We start from the raw sequence: 21,528 nt of genomic DNA, 5'->3' as shown, positions 1-21,528 counted from the left end.
TTTATTAAATTACTATTTCAATCTCAAATATAACTCTTATTTTCGCTAATTATAACTTTACCAAAGGACTGAACTCCATTTTCAAAATTCTTCAAGTTTTCTGCTTGAGTTTTAAAATCCGTTTTTAAACTTTATTATTACTGATTTTTTACCGTTTTTCATTTAATCTCTCGTCCATCAAACCTCATCAATTTTAATCAATAATTTCTCATTCACAATAGCCCCAAAATCATCAAAATAACCCCAACTAGGCTGTTCTTCATGGCCGAACCACAATTCACAAACAACAACAACTCAACAAAATTTCAGCATAAATTTAATCAAACTCAACAATAATCAATCAAACCAACATTCACCTATAAAATTCACATTTAATTATTATAAAATGATCAAACCCTATTTCTGTACGAAATTAAAACCTAAAAACTTCGGAGAAGATTTTTGATCGAATTACTGAAAAAGAAAATGTTAAAAATCGTCTGTACTTTCTAAAACTTCAATTGACCAAATTCAAAAGAAAAAGAAATTATGCCATCGTTAACTTTTATTGAACAAAAGTAACGCTAATATATAGAGAAAAAAGATACAAATATTTTTATCAAATTAGATTTTTTTATTAAAATTACAAATCTTAAGAAATCGAACTCGAAAGGAGGTTGGTTATGATTTTATGTTCTCTCTCCGCGGCCTTTCTCTTTCTTTTTCTCGTGATTTTCGGTGATAAATTGGAAGAAAGGAATTAAAATTATTTATGACGGTGATGATGCGTTTGATTAAAATAGGCAAGTGTTTTATATATATAAAAGAAACGTGGCATCGGTTATATATATATAAGTTTCGTTTTCTTTTTTTTATTCTTTTAGAGGCTTCGGCCATAATAATAATAATCAATTTAAATTTTTGTTTATTAATATAATTTTTTAATAAATAATTTAAATTAATAAAATAAATCATGATTAAATTAAATTTTAATAATTATAAAATTTAAGTTAATTATTTTTAATAAAATAATTTTTTAAAAAATAAAATCTTAATAAATATAATAATTCATAAATAATTAATTATTTAATTTTAAAAATACAGAGTGTTACATTATACATATCTCAAATTATTATATCATATTTCTATTTATAATATATTTCTCTAATTAAGTGATATGTGCGATACTAATTCTATCATAGTCAATAAACTAAAAAAACACTTATTATTATGACTAAGAAGAAGTATACTTTATAACAAATGAGTTTTCAATCCAATGATTAATTTTATGAGAATGTTCTTCAATAAAAGTTTTCGGTAGTATCATATCTCTCGGGTGCATTGTTTCACTTTATTTTTACAAAAATATAAACTACTATTTTAATTTCTGTTCGGACTAAGTTTTAATTTGTTCTTCACATTTGAAATATCTTATTTTTATTTGAAATATTTTCTTTTATTCTATTTTATTCCTTTGATAAAAAAATTCTTTTAAAAATACTTTTTTTTAGTTATGTTTTTTTTAGATATAAAAAAAATCGTAATTGTAATAGTCACATGGTTGTTGTAGTAATTTTAAGGGTTAAGTACGATTTTGTTGTCTAAGATAGGGGCCAAATTTTTTTTGTCCCAAACTTTTTTTTTGCTTATAAAATCGTTCCTAAAGTTTAACTTAGTTTTAAAATCGTCTTTCGGACAAAAATACTCTTCCCCCTTCTATCCCAAAATCAACCAGAAACAGAAGCAGAACCAGAAGCCGAAGTTGAACTAGAAGCTGAAGAACAGAAGCAGAAGCAACAACAATGAAATAACAACAACCAGATGCAGAAGAACAATAATAACAATGGTTCATGTATACAGTTAACCATTTTCTAAAATCCATTAACAAAAAATTAAAATCCAGCTAAATTAATCCAGAATCAAATCAAGGAACTAAGACTAGCCAAAAATAGAAATTGAAATCAAAATGATAACCTGGATTATGAAAATAGAAAACAGAAAAGAGGAGACAAGAGAGGCAGTGGTGTTGTAGTAGGAGTAACAGAGAAGCAGGGGTAGTGCAGCAGCTGGTGGAGTGCCGGCGGTCTGGGTATGACGGGAAGGGGCTAGAGCTGCTGTCAGTTATGGTGTTTTTGTGGCTCTGGTTCCTTTCGCGACAGGATTGAGGGAGGCAGGAGCGAGTTGGCGCGAATGGTGTTGGGTGGAGATGGTGGTTCGTGGAGGTGAATGAAGAAGAAAGAAGAACCGCGGCGTTGCTAGGGTTAGCGCGAAGGGGAGAAGAGGGAAGAAGGTCATGGTGAAAATGAGGCTACAGACAATAGGAAAGAAGGGCTCCACGTTACTGTGCGGTGGTAAAGCAGGGGAGGCTTGCCGGCGGTGAGCTCTAGTTCGAGGAGGTCCGAAACAGGAAAGGAGAGAAGGAGGGGAAAGGGTCGCGGTGGTGGCTCTGGGGTTAGCGCGAAGGGGAGAGGAGTAGTGGCGGTGGCCCTTCCCCTTCTCTTCCTCACCTTCCCTTCTCCCTCCTCTTTCCTGAACCAACCCCCAAGCGTGATTTCCTTCCTCCTTTTCCCCTTAACCTATTTGTTTAGTTAAGGGTATTTTCGGAATAAAAATTAAAAATTTTTGGTAAAAATGACGACTTTAAAACTAAGTTAAACCTTAGGGATGATTTTGCATTGTAAGCAAAAAAAGGTTTGGGACGAAAAAATTTCCAACCCTTACCTTAGGAACCAAAATCGGACTTAACCCTAATTTTAAAGCAAAACCAACATCAACAAGAGAAAAAGAAGAAAATAATAGGAAAAAAGGATTAAAAAAAATAATAATTTGACTAGAAGACTAAATAGAATAAAATAAAATATTTGTGATAAAAATAAGATGTTTCAAATGTGAGAGATAAAATTAAAATTTAACCTAAAAATTAGGGACTATAATAGTACTTTACTCTTACAAAAATATTTAGCTTTTTTCAATTAACAATTTTCACATATCTATAACAATATATAAAGGAAATAGAGGAGTTTAGTGTCTAATTTTCGCTTTTCCATCTTAACCCTATTAATAAATAGTGATTAATATAATTGTCGTCTTAAAATTTGGTAAAAAAATATAATTATAAGTTAATTTTTCTTCATTCTTCGTACAGTTACCTTTATATTTTACACATAATTTTTATCTATTTTGTCTTTTTCCTTATTTTATGGATGTAGTACTCTTTTTCTATTTTTATGTCACTTAATGAAAAAAAATAATGATAAATATGTGTATAAAGAATGATAAAAAAAATAATGAAAAAAAATTAAAAATTTTAAAAAAATAATGAAAAAAAGATGATTTAAGATATTGAATATAAAATTAAAAGAAAAAAAAATTTTTAGCAATTAAAATTATGAAGAAAAATAATTTTTTAAATTTAAATTTTTATATCTATTTCAAATTAAATAAGATTAAAAAAATAAATAAATTTACAAATATTTATAAATTTTTATCTTGATTATTACATATAATAACAACGTAATGATTTTAATATTATATCTAAATTAATTTAAATTTTATTATTCTATACATTAAAAAAATTAAATAACTTATAAAATTTTTATTTTTATTTTTATTTATTAATAATTTATTATTTATTAAAATTTTTATTTTTTATCTCAAGTTTATAATTTAAAAAAAAATTAATTTCTTAAAAATATTAGAAAAAAATAATAATATAAAAATTACTATTTTGTTTTGAAATTAAATAAAAATTTAAGAAAATCTTAAAAATTTTATTATTTAGAGATGTAGAAGTTGATATATTAGATTTAGAGAAAGATTAAGAATGATTATAAACAAGTGTTAAGAGTAGGGGAGGTATTTAATAATGTAATATTTTTATATTCAATTGTATATATTAATAGTAGCTAAAATAGTAGTGTCCATATAATATTATTTTTTTAAGAAGATATAATATATTTGATATTTTTTTTTAATTGTTGACAAATTTGATAATTTGATTAACAAAAAATTTGAATATTTGATATCTTAAATTTTTTCTTAAAGCAATAAAATATGACTTAATAAGTAAGTGTGAAAAATAATAAGGATCTATATATAATAGTTATACATCTAGATATCTAAATCAAAGAAAAAAAGAATTTTTTTAGTAAATCTTTAATAATTCAAAAATTAACACAATGGGTCGTTACGGATCAAAGTGATAGATACAAATGAGAGTTGGAATAATGGTATGGTAATAATTAATTGTGATTGGGATGAATATAATAGAAGAAGAAAATAAAAAAAGAGAATAAAACAAATTAACATAATAGTAATGATAAGAGAAAGGATAGTGTGTAATATGATGAGATAATATAATCAAAATAAAAATTAATAATTTTAAAAAATAATAAAATTAAAGATACTTAAAGATGTTCAAGATAAGATTGAAAAAATACATTTTCTTATCTATTAGAATTATGGATAGAGATAAAGAATATTTTAGATATAAATTTTTAAATTTGCTTCTAATTAAATAGGATTAAAAAAATAAATAAATTTAATAATATTTATAAATAACTAAGCTTTAAATAATATTAATAAATTTTTATATTGATTTTGTTACACATAATAACAACTTAATATTTTTTATTTTATTTTTTAATTTAAATTTTTTTATTTTATATATTTTATATGTTAAATAACTTAAAGATATTTTGTTTTTGTATATTTTATTTTTAATTATTAATATTAAATTTATAATTTTAAAATAAAAATATATAATTAATTTCTTAAATTGAATAGAAAAGCGGATGAATAGGTACGATAGTGCCTGGTGAGCGACTAGTTTATATAAAGAATTTAATTTTAATGCACTGATAGTAAAAATATTTTATATAATCGTCCAATCACATTTATTCTTTTGGATGACCATTTATACAATTAAAATAAAAAGTAGTTATTTTCATTGATGTTTAATTGAATGCACGTGTAACGCTTGGTTTAGTAAAATTTTTTGAATAATTATTTATACTTTTTAAAAATTATGTGTTTGTATTTTATCAAAATTAAATTCTTATATAAATTTATAAAAATGTTATAAATATAATGAAATAAAATTAATTATAAAAATCATGATAATCACACACTTAATTAATTATTAATTTTTCTAAGGAAAAAAAGAGAAGTCCTAGGGGGCAATAATTTTTGTAATTTGTAGTTATCAAATAGCCATTAATGATGATTTTAATGGTGTGAGATTGGTGTAAAATTTTATTTAATGACTCACTTTTTTTTGCTAGTTACATGCTAACTAAAATTTGAAAAAGTTGTTGACCCTGAACTTTTCCAAAATAAAATATGACTAGTCACACCTAATTAATTAGTTTTCGTACCAGTTGGCAGATGACACTATAAATAATAATGAGTCTGATTATTAATCTTTCAAGAAAACATAAAAAAATTTCATAGAATGGCTACCAATGCTTTTTTAAAAGCTCTCTTCTACATCCTTTTCCTGACACTGCTCTTGCCTTCAGGTAATAGAAGATATTATAAACATTATATATACCATACAATAATTTTTTTATATTAATATAATTTATTTTTCTTACAAAAGGCTCTCCGAGAAGGGAGCTAAATACCTTTTGTTAAAAATTTAATATTATTTATTTAAAAAAATTATATATTATTTATTTCCAAAATTTGGAAAATATTGTTACGGATGATAATAAGCCGTTGAATTCTTGAATATTAATTTGTTACCAATGCATTTTTTACTGGAAAAAAAATATGAAAGAAACATGCACTATAAAAGTGAAAGTAAACTTTTTCTTGATATTAATTTAGTTTAACAAATTTACAAAAATTTAATTTAATTTTCTCAAATAAAATAGATATTATTTTTGTACCTGCAAATCCTAATGACAAGAAGATATTATTATTATTGCAGAAGGAACAATGAACAGAGTGGCGCGAACACATACAGTGTGCTTTCGTGAAAAATTCAAGTATTGTGATAATGATGAATTTCGTTGCGACACTTTCTGTATAGCTAAGGGTTTTGGATTGGGAGGCCATTGTTCAAGAAAAGCTTGTTGCTGTCCTGAACGGATCCCTCCTGCATAGTTACATACACTATATATATATATATATATATATATATATATATATATATATATATATATATATATATATATATATTGGATACATAAATATAAATAAAGAGGATGCACTCAAAGTCCAAAATAATAATTGCAGATGATCTTAGTCTAGTGGGAACTATCTTTGTCTTATAATAAATGTATCCGAATTCAAAACTTGGTTTAGGTTGGGGGATGTCCAACACTTCCTTCTAAAAAAAAATCCAAAATAATAATAATAATAATAATAATAATAATAATAATAATAATAATAATAATAATTAATTATTGTGTTGGTCTTTATAATTTTATCATATTTATAATTAAATTTTTATAATTTTTTTAATTGAATTTTTATACTATTTTAAATTTTGTAATTAGATTTTTTTCGTATCAAAAGTATTAAAATTAATGGAATATTCATCTCAAATAATATTTGTTCAAAGACCTATGGATGAGAGAAGAAGAGACATTTTTCAATTGGTGGCAACGAGTCTTATCCTGGGCAGCGGCTCAATTCGACGGTAAACAAAAGACCCTCCTCATAGTGGCGGTGTGTTGGAGCACTTGAAAAGTGAGGAATCGGTGTGTTTTTTGAGAAGGTAATAAGTCCAGCACCAGAGATAGTGAAAGAAGCCAGTAATTTAGTGCCGTGAACTCATGAGCCATACCTAATAGATGCTACTAATTTTCTTTACTCTTACTTTACTCTTCTTTAAGCTGTTAGTCTTTCAGTCACGTTGGTGATAAATGGGAATACCCAATTCTTTTGTACTTCTTTATGGAAATACTTTTATTTTATATTAATAAAATAATATTTATCTTTGAAAAAAAAAGATTTAATTAGGTTCTTAATTATATGTACCTTTAATTTATGGATAAATATTTCATTAATTCTAATATTTTTTGTACTACTAATAAGTGGTAAGGACCAAATTATAAAATTAAAAGTAGTGTAAGAATCTGATAAAAAAAAATAAAGACTAATTACAAATTTAGTGAAACTAATCCCATTAAATAACCAACAAGAATCTAACAAACAACAAACTAACAAGTGTTTTTGAACTACATTCCATACTAATAAATTAATAATATATTGGATCTCAATTTGGTATTATTGCACTCAAATTTTTAACTTAAATTCGGCCTAAAATACTACAAATTAGTAGAGTCTTCTAAATCATAAGTTAAACACCGTGTTTAAAAGAACTACCATACTTGTTTCTTTTTGAAAATCTATCGCAATGGGTAGAAATTTAACACATGCCTGAAAATTTGAAATAATCTTGTCGAAATTTTGTCTAAAATAAAATGCGCGTTTATAATTTGTTCGAAATCCATTTTTATTTTGTCAAAAAATCTATTTGAAATAGACTAGTTTTTTTTATAGTGACACCAATGTCCAACTTTTTGGCGAATAACTCCTCTCAACCTAACCCTTCGATTTTTCTAAGTTTATGCAAAACTATATGCAGAAATCAAGTTGTAATTTCTTTTAAAAAATGAAATATCCTTTTTGAAAAAAAGAATTATAGGATAAAAATACAGATATATACATTTCTAGATTAATAAAAAAGAAAAAAGAAAATAGGGGAAAAAATTTAAAGTTGTTTAAATTAAAGCATTCATAGGTGTTAAATGTTCGAGATATTTATTGGCTAGTATTATGAAAAGAATTTAATTTTGATGCATTGATAGTATAAATATAGGTGTATAATTATATCTATTTTTTTAGATAATTATTTACACGATTAAAGTAAAAAGTAATTATTTTTGTTAATATAATATTATGTAATTAAATTTACATATAAAACTACTTTAAACTCACAATACATCAAAATTAAATTCTTACCAACATGTGACCCTCATGGATTTGAAGAAATACATCTTTCAACAATAAAGGCAGGATGATATAAGAATTAATTGATTGACTCATTTATTATCAGAAATATTAGGTGTCCAACAAATTTTAAATATTTATTTATTTTGTTGGTTTTTATAGTTTTATTAAATTTTTAATTAAATTTTTATACTTTTTTTTAATTAGGTCTCTACACTACTTTTAATTTTATAATTACGTCATTTTCATGATAAAAATATTAAAATTAACATAATATTTTTACCAAAATATATGCAATCAAAGATTTTAATTAAGTTTTTAATTATAAATGCCTTTAATTTGTAAAGAAATATTCAGTTAATTCTAATATTTTTTACACTAGAAAGGACTTAATTATAAAATTAAAGCAGTGTAAAAACCCAATTAAAAAATATATATAAGAACCTAATTAAAAATTTAATAAAACTATAAAAACTAACAAAATAATTAAATCAATTTTAAATTAAATCTAATCAAGTTACACTTACATATATATGTTCTTTTTCTTTGTTTGCAATCTTTATTTACACCTTTTTTTTAACTGTTTTTGATTTTTTTTTCCACCAATCTCCTTCTTCTACTTCTTCTTTTTTTCATTTCTTTTCTTCTGCACTATTATCATGCATTTTTTTTCTTTCTCTCCCTCAAAAAAACAATAAAAAAAGAAAAAAAGATTAATGATACAGCAATATTTAAATTTTTATCTTAAATAAAGTATTTAATATTAATTTAGAGATTCAATAAAATAAAAAAATAGATATAAAAACTAAGAATATATATATATATATATATATATATATATATATATATATATATATTGTCATAGATCTATGTCATGGTTAAAAAATTTTTTATATCACGATTAAAAAATTTTGATGTTATTTTTGTTTTTAATAACTTCTAATTAGTTAAGCAATATTAATTAATTTATTCTAATTAAATTAAGTAATTAATATAATTGATTAGTTATAGTTAATGTGGTCAAACGAAATATTAAATAATTTGATATTTATATCAATCAAATCAAATAATTGATTAATTATCACTACAAAAAAATAAAATATTTATAACAAAAATTTTGTAACAAATTTGAAATTGTTACAAAAAATTATTTTTTTATACAAAAATTAGTAATTGTTACATAATAATAATATTTTGTAATAATAATACAATTTGTTACAAAATATTTTTGTAACGACTTAATTATTTTATTACAAATTATATTGGCTTTTGTAATGAATCGGTGTTTTTTTGCAAAATTTTATAATATTTTATAATAAAAGATGAAATTGTTACAAAAATTTAAAATATTTTGTAACAAAAAATTAATTTATCATAAAATTTAATATTTTTTATAACAAGTTATTTGTTTGTCACAAAATACAAGAATTTTTGTAACTAAAAAAATATTTTAAAATGTTAAAATCTTTAAGATAATTTTATTTTGTTTCAAAAATTTAATTTTTTAAAATATTATTTATATTAATTAATTATTTTTTATAAAAAATTAAAGATTAAATAATTAATTTGTAAAAATGGTATATATTATTTTATATCTTTTATAAAATTAATATATACCTTCTACTAATAATTAAGTCTTAAATATTGACTAAAAATTAATTTTTAAATTAAAAAAATTTAATTGTTGAACATAAATAAAAATAGTAAAAATTTAAAAATAAATACAAATATAAAAAGTAAAAATTATAATTCTAACCCTCATTTCACTCTTCATTTTGTTGTTCGCCGCTCTCGTCTATTCTCACTGCCTCCACGGCTCTACCTCTCACACTCAAGGTCACCGTCTCATTGCAAAAGACAGAACCGTCATCGCTGCCTCACTGAGTTACCCTCTTTCTCTTATTTAAAATAAATTTATAACAAATATTATTTTTTGTTTTATTATCGCTCTAAAAATTAACATATTTTTATACTTAAACAAATTTTTAAAAAACTCTCACAAGAATAAAATATAGAGCTCTGATTTTTTCCCTCCCTCTACTAGACTATTAGTCCTAAACCCACCATAACCCAACACTCATCATTAAGCCTGTAAGACCCCCGATTGTTAGAAAATAAATAATAAACTATTTATGATTTATTATAGTTATTCATAGTTTTATTTTTAAAAAATTATTTACCAAAAAACAATTAAATCAAAGTCATGAGATTTTGAGTTTAAAATTAATTAGAATTCATATAATTTTCATAAATATTTGGATATCTTTTATTTAAAATTTTAGTAATTTAATTACTCCTAGTTTTATTAAAAATACCTACTCTATACCCTAATTTTATTAAAATTCCCAAATAGAAACCTAATTTACACACACTTTTCAAACCATAACCCTTACCTTTTTTTCCAACTGCCCCCACACACAACCCCTCACCAAATACATACACATGGAAAGAAAAGAAAAAGAGAGAGAGAAGGGGGCGGGGGGCTCAAGGGGGAAGAAGGAGATGGAAGGAGAGGGGGAAAAGGGGAGACGGTGCCGGTGGATGCACTACAAAAAAAAAGTGTTTAAAATGGCATTTATATTATGGGGGTTTTAAAAAACTGCCATAATATTAAGATATTATGGCATTTTATGATGCTGCCATAATTAAGTTTTAAAATTGCAGTTTTTTTTTGGGGATTTCGGCGGTTTTCAACCGCCATTATCCAAGCCATTACTTAAAAAATAAAAAGGCCCAAACCCAAGAAAAACCTTAACACTGATCTGGTGAAAGTGAAACCCTACAAAAGTGAAGCTGCTCCAGTGATCTTCTTAGCAGCGCTCTCCAGCGACTGAAACCCGAAACGACGATCTTCTCCAGTGCTGCTCTGGTGACGATCTTCTCCAGCGCTGCTCCAGTGACGATCTTCTCAGCGCCGTTCTCCGACGAATCGATACTTTCAGTTTTCACTTTCTTCTTGCTGTTCCTTGAGCTATCTTTTTAGTTCATTTTTTCTGTTTTTGACTTTTCTTTTTCTTCACTCTTGGTGAAATTGAAGTTTTGGTTGTTGATCTGTGATGAACAGAAATGGTGATTCTGGATCGAGGAGTTAGGGTTTTGATTGAGAACGATGGAGAGAGGGAAGATCGCGATAAGGAGGATCGATGATTCCACGAGCAGGCAAGTGACGTTCTAGAAGTGAAGGAATGGTTTGTTGAAGAAGACGAAGGAGCTTGCGATTTTGTGCGATGCTGAGGTTGGAGTTATGATCTTTTCCAGCACTAACTCTATGATTTCTCCGGTACCAGGTACTCGCGATCCTCGCTCTAATAAGCTCTTATATTAGATAGATCTTTTCTTTTTTGTGACTTCTCCGTCGATCTTTTCGTTTTTTTCTCGCTTTCTCTTTAACGTTGATTGCTCTATACGTTTGTTTCTCTTTCACAATGACTGCATTGCTGATTTGTTGCTTATGAGAATGGCAGTTTTGAATATGAAGATTGACATATATAATGCTAAGTCAACTAACTGTCTAACTGTAATTATTTAGATTTTCTTTATTTAAAAAATAAATGTATTCTCGTTGCTGTGTGAATGAATGCTTTTGTTGTGTTTGATAAAATGACAGGGTTCAATTATAGCTATTACTATGATTGTTATTATACTGAGCCAGAACCTTTTTTCAATTTATATCATAATTTCATGCTAGTTTGAGGGATTGTAGTTTACTCAGCTGCCAGCTCAGTCAGTTAGAATTAGAAGTAGTTAGAAGTTGTTTAGTTAGTTAGTTATACTAGATGAATAGTTAGACTTAGCTAAGTATGTTCCAGGAATAAGCTTGGTCTGCAAACCAGCTTCAGCCTCCTTTCTGTGTACACAAGAGTAGAGAATTTTAGTTCAGATTGTAATCATACTTTATCCTTCTCTGTTCCATATAATACTTATTCTATTATTTGTTTTTCATCATTGACAATATAGCTTGTTATATTACCGATACAGAGATGGCGAGAGTACGCATCAAGAGGACTATCGGGGTAAACATCATTTGGTTGCAACCAACGAAATAAAATTCTGCTTGGATGCTTCCCCAAAACAAAAGCTTATTTCTAAGGAGTTCAAGAGAGGTACATTTTCTCCTTGCAGATGGGATGCAAATCAGGTATGCTTTACTCCATATTTCACATACAAGATTTGCATGTGGCCCTTAATCTCTAGAAATAAGTATAGAAGCCTGCATTGGCCCAATTTGTATTTTGTTGATTGATATATATAGATTCTATTGAAAGTTGGATACCACCTTTATAAGTCTTTACAGTGCCTCTTTGTTATTCATAATCCAAATTGGTCGTTCATGCAGATGGTATTAGTCCTGGTGGGATTCGCTCTTGGATTAAGAGGTGAATTGCCAACCAACACTTTAGATGAATCTCAATAATCAATATATCATTCAAGCATTTAATAGAGTCTTAATTCCTTACTTTATATACGTGTTTAGGTGAACTGTATGTTGTTTTCTTTAATTTAAGTGAACAAAAGACAGTGATAAGTACAAAGACATCGTCTCTGGCTGAAGTATCTTTTTCTGATAAATTGAACCAATTCAGAACTTGATTTGCAGAGAGCAAAGCAAGGATTTACTAGAAGATTATGGGATTGATGAAGAGTGAGGGTCTGTTGGCCAGAATTGGTCTATCACGTAAGTTTTCCAATTTCCCACTAAGTTTATTGGGTTGTAACTATTAGAAGAAGACTTATTTTTATTGATTTTATCACATAACCACATCCTCCATTGCATATACACAACTACTTGTTTAAATTAAAGTAATTGAGCCTCGATCACTAATTTAATTTCTTATTTTGAGACACCGAGGATAGCAAAGATGTAAGTGAACTCTTGTTTCAATATACTAGTTGCTAATTTTTAGAAAGCATGTTAGTATGTTAGTGATAGTAATTTACTCTATACTAATGAAATTGCCAAAAATATTGTTTCTAGTTTATCAGTTGACTAACATTATTCCTGTTTCCTGGTGCAGACATCAGACTTGCAATTTGAGTTTCTCACTAGCTACCTCGCAGAGCTCAGTTTGTTGGATTATAATTGTGTAAAATTCTTGCCTTCTTTGGTGGCAGCATCTGTTGTATTTCTAGCAAGATTTATGCCAAGTCCAAAGACACATCCTTGGGTAATGTTTCATTCTTCTAAATCACAGATTCAATATCCAAGTTGGATTCAATTACTAAATTAAACGTTTTGTTTACAGAATGCAGCACTTTATCAACTCACTAGATATAAACCTGCCGAATTGAAGGAATGTGCTCAAAATATACATGATCTGTACCTCAGCAGGAGAGGTGGCTCTTTGCAAGCTGTGAGGGAGAAATACAAACAACATAAGGTAGTTGTTTTCCACTAATTAGGAACCTGAATTTATATCGCCACATGAATAGATCTGTTTGAATTGTACTTGACACTGTTAGTTTGTGAAAATATCCTTAGTTATTTATTTCTGGTAACTTCAATAGATGGTTATAGTACATTTTTTTTTATCTGTGTATGAGTTATGACCGTGATGCATCTCCATCAGGTTTATGATTATCTGATTGATACTGCTGCTCGTGATCAAACAAGAGAGCGCACCAATGAGTTCTTGGAAAGTGTTAAAAGCCATGACCTAGCAAAAGCTGAGATTCTCAACATAATAAACATCAGGCCCACCAACATAGTCGAAATTCCATCACTAGAAGAGTTAGAAGAGTTAGGAAGTAGGTCTTCTGGAGCGAGCAACAAAGAAGCATGATCTTGCATGATAAATATTTTATGTATTAAGGATATATATATAGATAGTAAGACGAATTATTGAAAAATGTTATCTTTGATACTTTGTTTTTGGATTATGACTCTTGATTTTCGGAGATTATGTATGAATTAAAAATCTTGTTATAATGTTTGATTTAAGGTTGTGCCTTTTGATTATTAATAGATTTTAAAGTTTGAATTCCAAAAATGTCACTTCAAATAGGTAGTTTCAATTTCATTTTAAAGAGTATAAAATTGCCATCAAACTTAGGTAAAAACAATGATTAAAAATCGCCATTTTAAACGAAAACGGTGCCATTATATTCTGGTAAAAATGACGGTTATAAACTGCCATTTTAAACGAAAAGGATGCCATTAAACCCAGGTAAAAACAGCGGTTAGAAACTGCCATTTTAAACTAGGAGGATGCCATTAAACACAGGTAAAAACGGTGGTTAGAAACCTCCATTTTAAACGAGAAGAATGCCATTAAATCCTGGTAAAAATGGCGGTTACAAACCGCCATTTTAAACAATAACAAAACCGCCGTTTTATTTTGTTAAAACGGCGGTTAAAACCGCCATTTTAACCATCAAAAAACTGCCGTATTATCCATTGGTTATTACGGCGGTTTTCAGAAAACCGCCGTAATAACCAGAATGGCGCCCAGAATACTGGCGTTTCTTGGAGGCGCCGTTTTTGGTAATAATGGCGGTTGTAACCGCCGTAATTTCCATAAAAAACCGCCATTTTAACCCTTTTTTTGTAGTGATATGTCAGTGCCACTATCGTGTCGCCATTGGGTGGGAGAGAGAGAGAGAGAGAGAGAAGCACTGCTGTAACAGGAGGGGAGCCTGGCTGCCCTCATCATTGCCAGCTCCGTCGATGTCATCATCATTAGAGCTGCGCGAAGCCGTCTTCACCATTGATGTTTCTCCTCGTTGTTTGTGGGTTGTCACCTCTTCTACTTCTGCTATCACACCGTCATCTGTCCCTCTGGATATCGCTGCTTTTAAATCATGCCCTATCACTTGTTCTCTGCCTCCTCGTTGTGGCCCAACCTCTAATTAGATAACTCAAGTGTCTCTTGTTCTATGATTTTAATTGATTTGATTTTTGTTTTGATTTGAATATTGATTTGATATATTGCTGCCTGTTTTGGTCTCTAGTTCTCTGGTTGAAAGTGAATGTTCTATTTTGATCACTGGTTCAATTCTCTTGATGGAAATTAATTTTCTATTTTGATTACTGCTTTGTTTTGGTCATTGATTCAAAATAGAAAAATATTAATTCTATTTTGGTTGAAGCTATTCAATGCAAATAAAATTAATTTTGTTGTTAACTTTTGAATGTCATAGACCAAAAAATTTTTTTGATTCACTAAGTATATAATTGTTACTTTTTTGATGAGCTTGTTAAGGTTACCATCTCTTTAAAACCAAAGTATTGCAATCAAATAGTCTCAAAATTAAAAGATTGATAGCAGAAAATATTTGTATATATCCTTTAATTTGTATGATATATACATAAAATGACTAATAATAAGATAAAGACTTATAATGCGCCGTAACTAAAAGAAATTGGAATCGAATATTTGAAGTTAATGGTTATGGTTCGAGGATATATGGTAGTGGGTAGTTGAATATTTAAAATATTAATTTTTGAATATTTGAAGGATTTAGTTATGTTTAAATCTTTTTTTGTTTTCTATGAAGGTTGAGGCGAATTTGCATAAGATTTTTTATGATTAATAGTGTTAGTTTTCCATAATTTATATTCACATGATAAAATGATTGTTCATAAGATTATTATTTTTTACTGTTTAGGCCATGACAAATCAAATGAACAGATAGGGTTGACTATAGAAAATCATCAGAAAGTTAATTTTCTTAAAAAACCAATAGTTATATCTACAGATGTTATTGTTCCCTGTGTGTTCTTATTTCGCTTGATATTTTTTTATGTTTGGACCAGCAATATGATGATTTGAATTGTAGATACATTAAGCAAGTTTGACAATGCTCTTATTTGAGCAAGTTTTGTCTTTATCTTATTATGCAGAAAGTTGAGACGGTGGTTAAAACAATTGTGTGATAAAAAATTCTCTAACTCATCAAGCTTGTATATTGCGAGTTGATTTGGAGAAAGTTCTTCAGGATAATGCTTCATTGTTTTTTAAAATTAGTAGGCATTTATTTTTTCCAATGCTCTTATTGACAAAGAATCCAAGTTGTACTGTTAATAATTTGTACACATTTGATATTGTAGGTAGAGAAGATAAGCTGAACTTGGATAACAAGGCGGTGGTGAACAATTTTTAAGTAGAACTTATCCAGCAGGTTGGTTATCTTTATAATACTATTTTAGTATTTGTCATTTGTTGTGCCATAAAATGATTGTTCTATTGAAAAAGTGAAAAAATGTTTGTATATATATATATATAATGTATATAGAGTGTGTACTTATTGAATTCCAAAAGTAATTACTAAAGGAAGTATCTTTTTTCCTTTTGGAAAAAGAAAATTAAAGTATTATAAATTCTTCTTTTATTATGCAGGTTGATGTAACTGTTTAATTTTAGTCTCTCTTATTTTATCTTTTTTTTTGTGTTTTTTAATGGAACTTGTTATTTAAGTTATATAATGATTGAGAAATAAGTGACGAAATGGTTGTTTTTTATGGAATCGTAGACGGTAAAAATATCAAAGTTTTAGGAAAGATTTTGTCAAAAATTTGAATAAAAGTGAATGGAAAAAATTATAATTAGTGTTATATCTTGTTTCTAATTTTTGTTTTGTTTTTTTTTTTATTTATAGGAGTGCTAAAATGGTGACAACATACTACCTAATAAATGACTCAAAAATATTTTAATTCATAGAGACACTAATCTATATATTAAACTTTTAACTTTTGGTTGAACTTGTGAAAAAAATATAACTCGTAGAATTAATCAATGTAGACACTAATGTTATTTTGTTTTAAAACAATTTTAACTAAATGAAGTATGTTCGAATTATTTATGTTATTATATATATTATATAAATATTGGCTTGTCCAGTAAATTAGTTAATATACCAATTAATTAAAAAATTTGTTACAAAATAAATATTGTCCTTTTGTAACTAAAAAAAAGTTTACAATTATTAATCAAAATGCATAAGACAAAACAATTAATGCAAATTAAAATAAAATCTGTTAGAATATATTATGATCAATTAGCATTTATTACAATTATTTAGCATATTTAAATATTTATTATAAGATATTTATAATATTCTATAATAAATATTCAGATATGCTAAATAATTCTTAAGAATGCTAATTAATCATAATATATTCTAACAAAATCAATTTATTTATTCCAATTAAATCAAATACTTAATATAACTTATAATATGGTGATAGTAAAAGATTGCGACAAAAGACAATCGCACTGAAACATTAGACGAAAAGAATAAGTTGGAGTAAGATAATATAATAGAATGAGTATATAAAAAAAATACTGTAAAAAATTATAAATTCTATCTTAAAATGATCAACTTTGATGAAAAACGAAGAATACATCCTTATTCTATGAAGTAGTCAAGGAAGAATAATAAATTAAAAAATAAGTTGACTCTCAGATCTAGACTCGCAAATCACAAAAAAACACTATATATAGCATTTATTAGAACAAAAATAATTATACAAATTAGTTATTATTAATTAAGTTAATTTTTTATTATTTACGTTATACATCATATATTTGCCGTAATTGAATAAGCCATTATCATATCATATACATTTTTATCATGATTAGAATCATAGATTTCTATTTTTATTTTTTAAGGTAGATATCAATATCAATTTGTCAAAAATTATGATTAATTTAAAATTATATTACAATAATTGAAAATTAAAATGACTGACAATTAAAATAATCATGTATTAAATGCTATTGATGTATAATTATAAAAAAATTATTAACAATTAAAATAATTATGTATTAAATGCTAATTTAACGTATAATAATTGATAATTAATATAATTATGTAGAATTTATTCTATAAAATAATCAAGAAAAAATAATAAATTAAAAAAATGAGTTGAATCTCAGATCTACACTCACGAACCACAAAAAACACTATATATAACATTTATTAGAACAAAAATAATTATATAAATTAATTATTATTAATTAAGTTAATTTTTTATTATTTACGTTATACATCATATATTTGTCGTAATTGAATAAGTCATTATCATATCATATACATTTTTATCATAATTAGAATTATAGATTTTTGTTTTTATTTTTTAAGGTAGATATCAATATCAACTTGTTGAAAATTACAATTAATTTAAAATTATATTACAATGATTGAAAATTAAATTGATTGACAATTAAAATAATTATGTATTAAATACCGTTGATGTATAATTATAAAAAAATTATTAATAATTAATATAATTATGTATTAAATATTAATTTAACGTATAATAATTGACAATTAATATAATTATGTAGAAAATAAAATATAGCAACTAATTTGTTAACTAATTAATTGAAGTTAGGTAGACAATGCTTGGCAAATATTTTAGCATTTAATTATTGATATCTGTTATTATTATTATTATTATTATTATTATTATTATTATTATTATTATTATTATTATTATTAATAATTGATATCAATATAAATGGGTCATTATTAACGCAACAATTTCTCATTAATAAAATAATTGCATGATGAATGAGAATTAAAATTATATCAATATAATTAAAATGATTAAAAATATTTTCGATTGATAATTAGTTTATAATGCATTAAATATTTATTTTATATAATTATAATAAAGATATTTTTCTAAATTAGTATAATCATACAGTATTTATTAAATACTAATTGTAATATAATTATAATATTATAATATAATTATAATAAAGATATTTTTCTAAAATAAATTTAGAAGAGAGAATAGTGCTTTCATTTTGGAGGAAAAATAAATTCATAAAGAATTGACACCTCACTCTCATTAATTGATAATGCATTAAATATTAATTTTATATAATTATAATAAAAATATTTTTCTAAATTAGTATATGTATTATTCATTAAATACTAATTGTAATATAATTATAATAATGATATTTTTCTAAAATAAATTTAGAAAAAAAATAGTGCTTTCATTTTAGAGAAAAAATAAATTTATGAAAAATTGACATCTCGCTTTCAGTAGTCGAAAAAAACTCCAATTTTAGTATACTAAATAAAAGTAGACTTCTTTTAAGAAAAAAAAAATGACTAGTCACATCCGAATTAATTATTTTCCCTACCAGTTGGCAGATGACACTATAAATAAGAATGAGTTTGGTTATTAATCTTTCAAGAAAACAAAAAAGAAAAAAAATTCATATAATGCCTTCCAATGCTTTTCTAAAAGCTCTCTTCTACATCCTTTTCGTGACAGTGCTCTTGGCTTCAGGTAATAGAAGATATTATAAAAATTATACCATACAATAATTTTTTTATATTAATATAATTTATTTTTCTTACAAAAGGCTCTCCGAGAAGGAAGCTAAATACCTTTTGTTAAAAATTTAATATTATTTATTCAAAAAAATTATATATTATTTATTTCCAAAATTTAAAAAATATTGTTACGGATGATAAATTGATAATAAGCCGCCGTTGAATTCTTGAATATTAATTTGTTACCAATATATTTTTTACTGAAAAAAAAAATGAAACAAACATGCACTATAAAAGCGAAAGTAAACTTCTTCTTGATATTAATTTAGTTTAACAAATTTACAAAAATTGAATTAAATTTTCTCAAGTAAAATAGATATTATTTTTGCACATACAAATCCTAATGACAAGAAGATATTATTATTGCAGAAGGAACAATGAACACAGTGGCAATACAAATACATACAGTGTGCTTTGTTGATGGAGTCAAGTATTGTCCAAATAATATAATCCGTTGCCGAGTTTTCTGTCACACTAAGGGTTTTGAATTGGGAGGCCATTGTACAACAAAAGGTTGTTGCTGTGATATGATCCCTCCTGCATCCAAGCCTCCACTTACATAGTTACATACACTATATTTATATGTTTTTTTTTTTTATTTTTTTTGATACATAAATATAAATAAAGAGGATGTACTCAAAGTCCAAAATAATAATTGCAGAAGATCTTAGTCTAGTGGGAACTATCTTTGTCTTATAATAAATGTATCCGAATTCAAAACTTGGTTTAGGTTGGGGCTGTATTATTATTATTATTATTATTATTATTATTATTATTATTATTATTATTATTATTATTATTATTATTATTATTATTATTATTATTTTTTTAATTGAGTTCTTATATTATTTTAAATTTTGTAATTAAGTCTTTTTTGTATCAAAAGTATTAAAATTAACAAAATATTCATCTCAAATAATATTTGTTCAAAGATTTAATTAAGTTCTTAATTATAGGTATTTTTTAATTTGTAGATAAATATTTTATTAATTTTAATATTTTTTGTACTGATAAGGACTTAATTATAAAATTAAAAGCAGTGTAAAGACCTAATAAAAAAAATATAAAAATTTAATTATAAATTTAGTAAAATTAATTCTGTTAGTTAGATAACTATTAGGAATCTAACCAACAACAAACTAACGAGCCTTTTTAAACTACACTCCATTCTAAAAAATTAATAATATATTGGATCTCAATTTTGGTATTATCGCACTCAAATTTTTAACATATATTCAGCCAAAAATACTACAAGTTAGTAGAGTCTTCTAATCATAAGTTAAACACCGTGTTTAAAAGAACTACTTGTTTCTTTTTGAAAATCTATCGCAATTGGTAAAAATTTAACACACTTCCTGAAAATCTGAAATAATATTGTCTAAATTTTGTCTGAAATAAAATGCGAGTTTATAATTTGGTCGAAATATATTTTTATTTTGTCGGAAAATCTATTTGAAATAGACTAGTTTTTTTTATAGTGACATCAATGTCCAACTTTTTGGCGAATAACTCCTCTCAACCTAACCCTTCGATTTTTCTAAGTTTATGCAAAACTATATACAGAAATCAAGTTATAATTTCTTTTAAAAAATGAAATATCCTTTTTGAAAGAAAAAAATAATTTACAGGATAAAAATACAGATATATACATTTCTAGATTAATAAAAAAGAAAAAAATAGGGGGAAAATTTAAAGTTGTTCAAATTAAAGCATACATGAGTATTAAATGTTCAGGTTACTTATTGGCTAGGATTACGAAAAGAATTTAATTTTGATGTTAGTATAAATACAAGTGTATAATTATATCCATCTTTTTAGATAATTATTTAAGCAGTTAAAATAAAAAATAATTATTTTTATTAATATAATATTATATAATTAGATGCATATATAAACTATTTTAAAGTGATAATGTATCAAAATTAAATTTGTATAAAAATGTGATCGTTATGAATTTGAAGAAATACATCTTTCAACAATAAATGCAGGATGATATAAGAGTTAATTAATTGACTCATTTATTATAAAAAATATTAGATGGTCTAGGAGTGTATATGGTTCTAGTAAAACTAAGTTTGTTTTAACTCATTTATTTTTTAGATTCTAATTCAATTCTAAATTCAAATAAGGTTTAATTATTCTGTTGGTCCCTATAGTTTCGTGAAATTTTCAATTAGGTCCCTATACTTTTTTTTCCTTTTAATTGGGTCATTGCACCTATTTTTTTTCAATTAAATCCCTACCGTGACCAAACAGTTAGATTTAACGGAATATTCCGTTCCTAAATTAAAGATT

General features: G+C 25.5%; 1 protein-coding gene and 1 long non-coding RNA gene across 3 annotated transcripts; both read left to right on the top strand.

The window, feature by feature from the left end:
- The first annotated feature begins 10,697 nt into the window (after positions 1-10,697).
- Positions 10,698-13,867, top strand: LOC112728288 (uncharacterized). 2 transcript variants are annotated; one of them, XM_072209738.1, is made up of 7 exons: positions 10,698-11,228; positions 11,920-12,079; positions 12,278-12,317; positions 12,539-12,616; positions 12,957-13,106; positions 13,185-13,319; positions 13,509-13,867. In XM_072209738.1, exons 5-7 carry the CDS (start codon positions 13,080-13,082, stop codon positions 13,719-13,721), a joined length of 375 nt encoding a protein of 124 aa, XP_072065839.1. In that variant the 5' UTR covers positions 10,698-11,228; positions 11,920-12,079; positions 12,278-12,317; positions 12,539-12,616; positions 12,957-13,079; the 3' UTR covers positions 13,722-13,867. The 2 variants fall into 2 exon arrangements, with proteins under 2 accessions (XP_072065839.1, XP_072065840.1); XM_072209739.1 differs by having other exon boundaries at positions 12,525-12,616.
- Positions 13,868-19,096: 5,229 nt separating this feature from the next.
- Positions 19,097-20,014, top strand: LOC112729431 (uncharacterized). The gene is made up of 2 exons (XR_003166534.3): positions 19,097-19,186; positions 19,603-20,014. It is a non-coding gene; the product is annotated as an uncharacterized lncRNA (long non-coding RNA).
- The last annotated feature ends 1,514 nt before the right edge of the window (positions 20,015-21,528 follow it).

This window comes from Arachis hypogaea, chromosome 12, assembly GCF_003086295.3.
Source record: "Arachis hypogaea cultivar Tifrunner chromosome 12, arahy.Tifrunner.gnm2.J5K5, whole genome shotgun sequence".
Lineage (NCBI taxonomy): Eukaryota > Viridiplantae > Streptophyta > Magnoliopsida > Fabales > Fabaceae > Arachis > Arachis hypogaea.
This window is presented reverse-complemented; position numbering and strand designations above follow the sequence as displayed.

Excerpts from the sequence above, each read along its gene's own strand:
- LOC112728288 (XM_072209738.1), top strand. The coding sequence starts at position 13,080 with ATGCCAAGTCCAAAGACACATCCTTGG. Across the intron at positions 13,107-13,184 it reads GTCCAAAGACACATCCTTGG|AATGCAGCACTTTATCAACT; the intron begins GTAATGTTTCAT and ends TTTTGTTTACAG. Across the intron at positions 13,320-13,508 it reads AGAAATACAAACAACATAAG|GTTTATGATTATCTGATTGA; the intron begins GTAGTTGTTTTC and ends CATCTCCATCAG.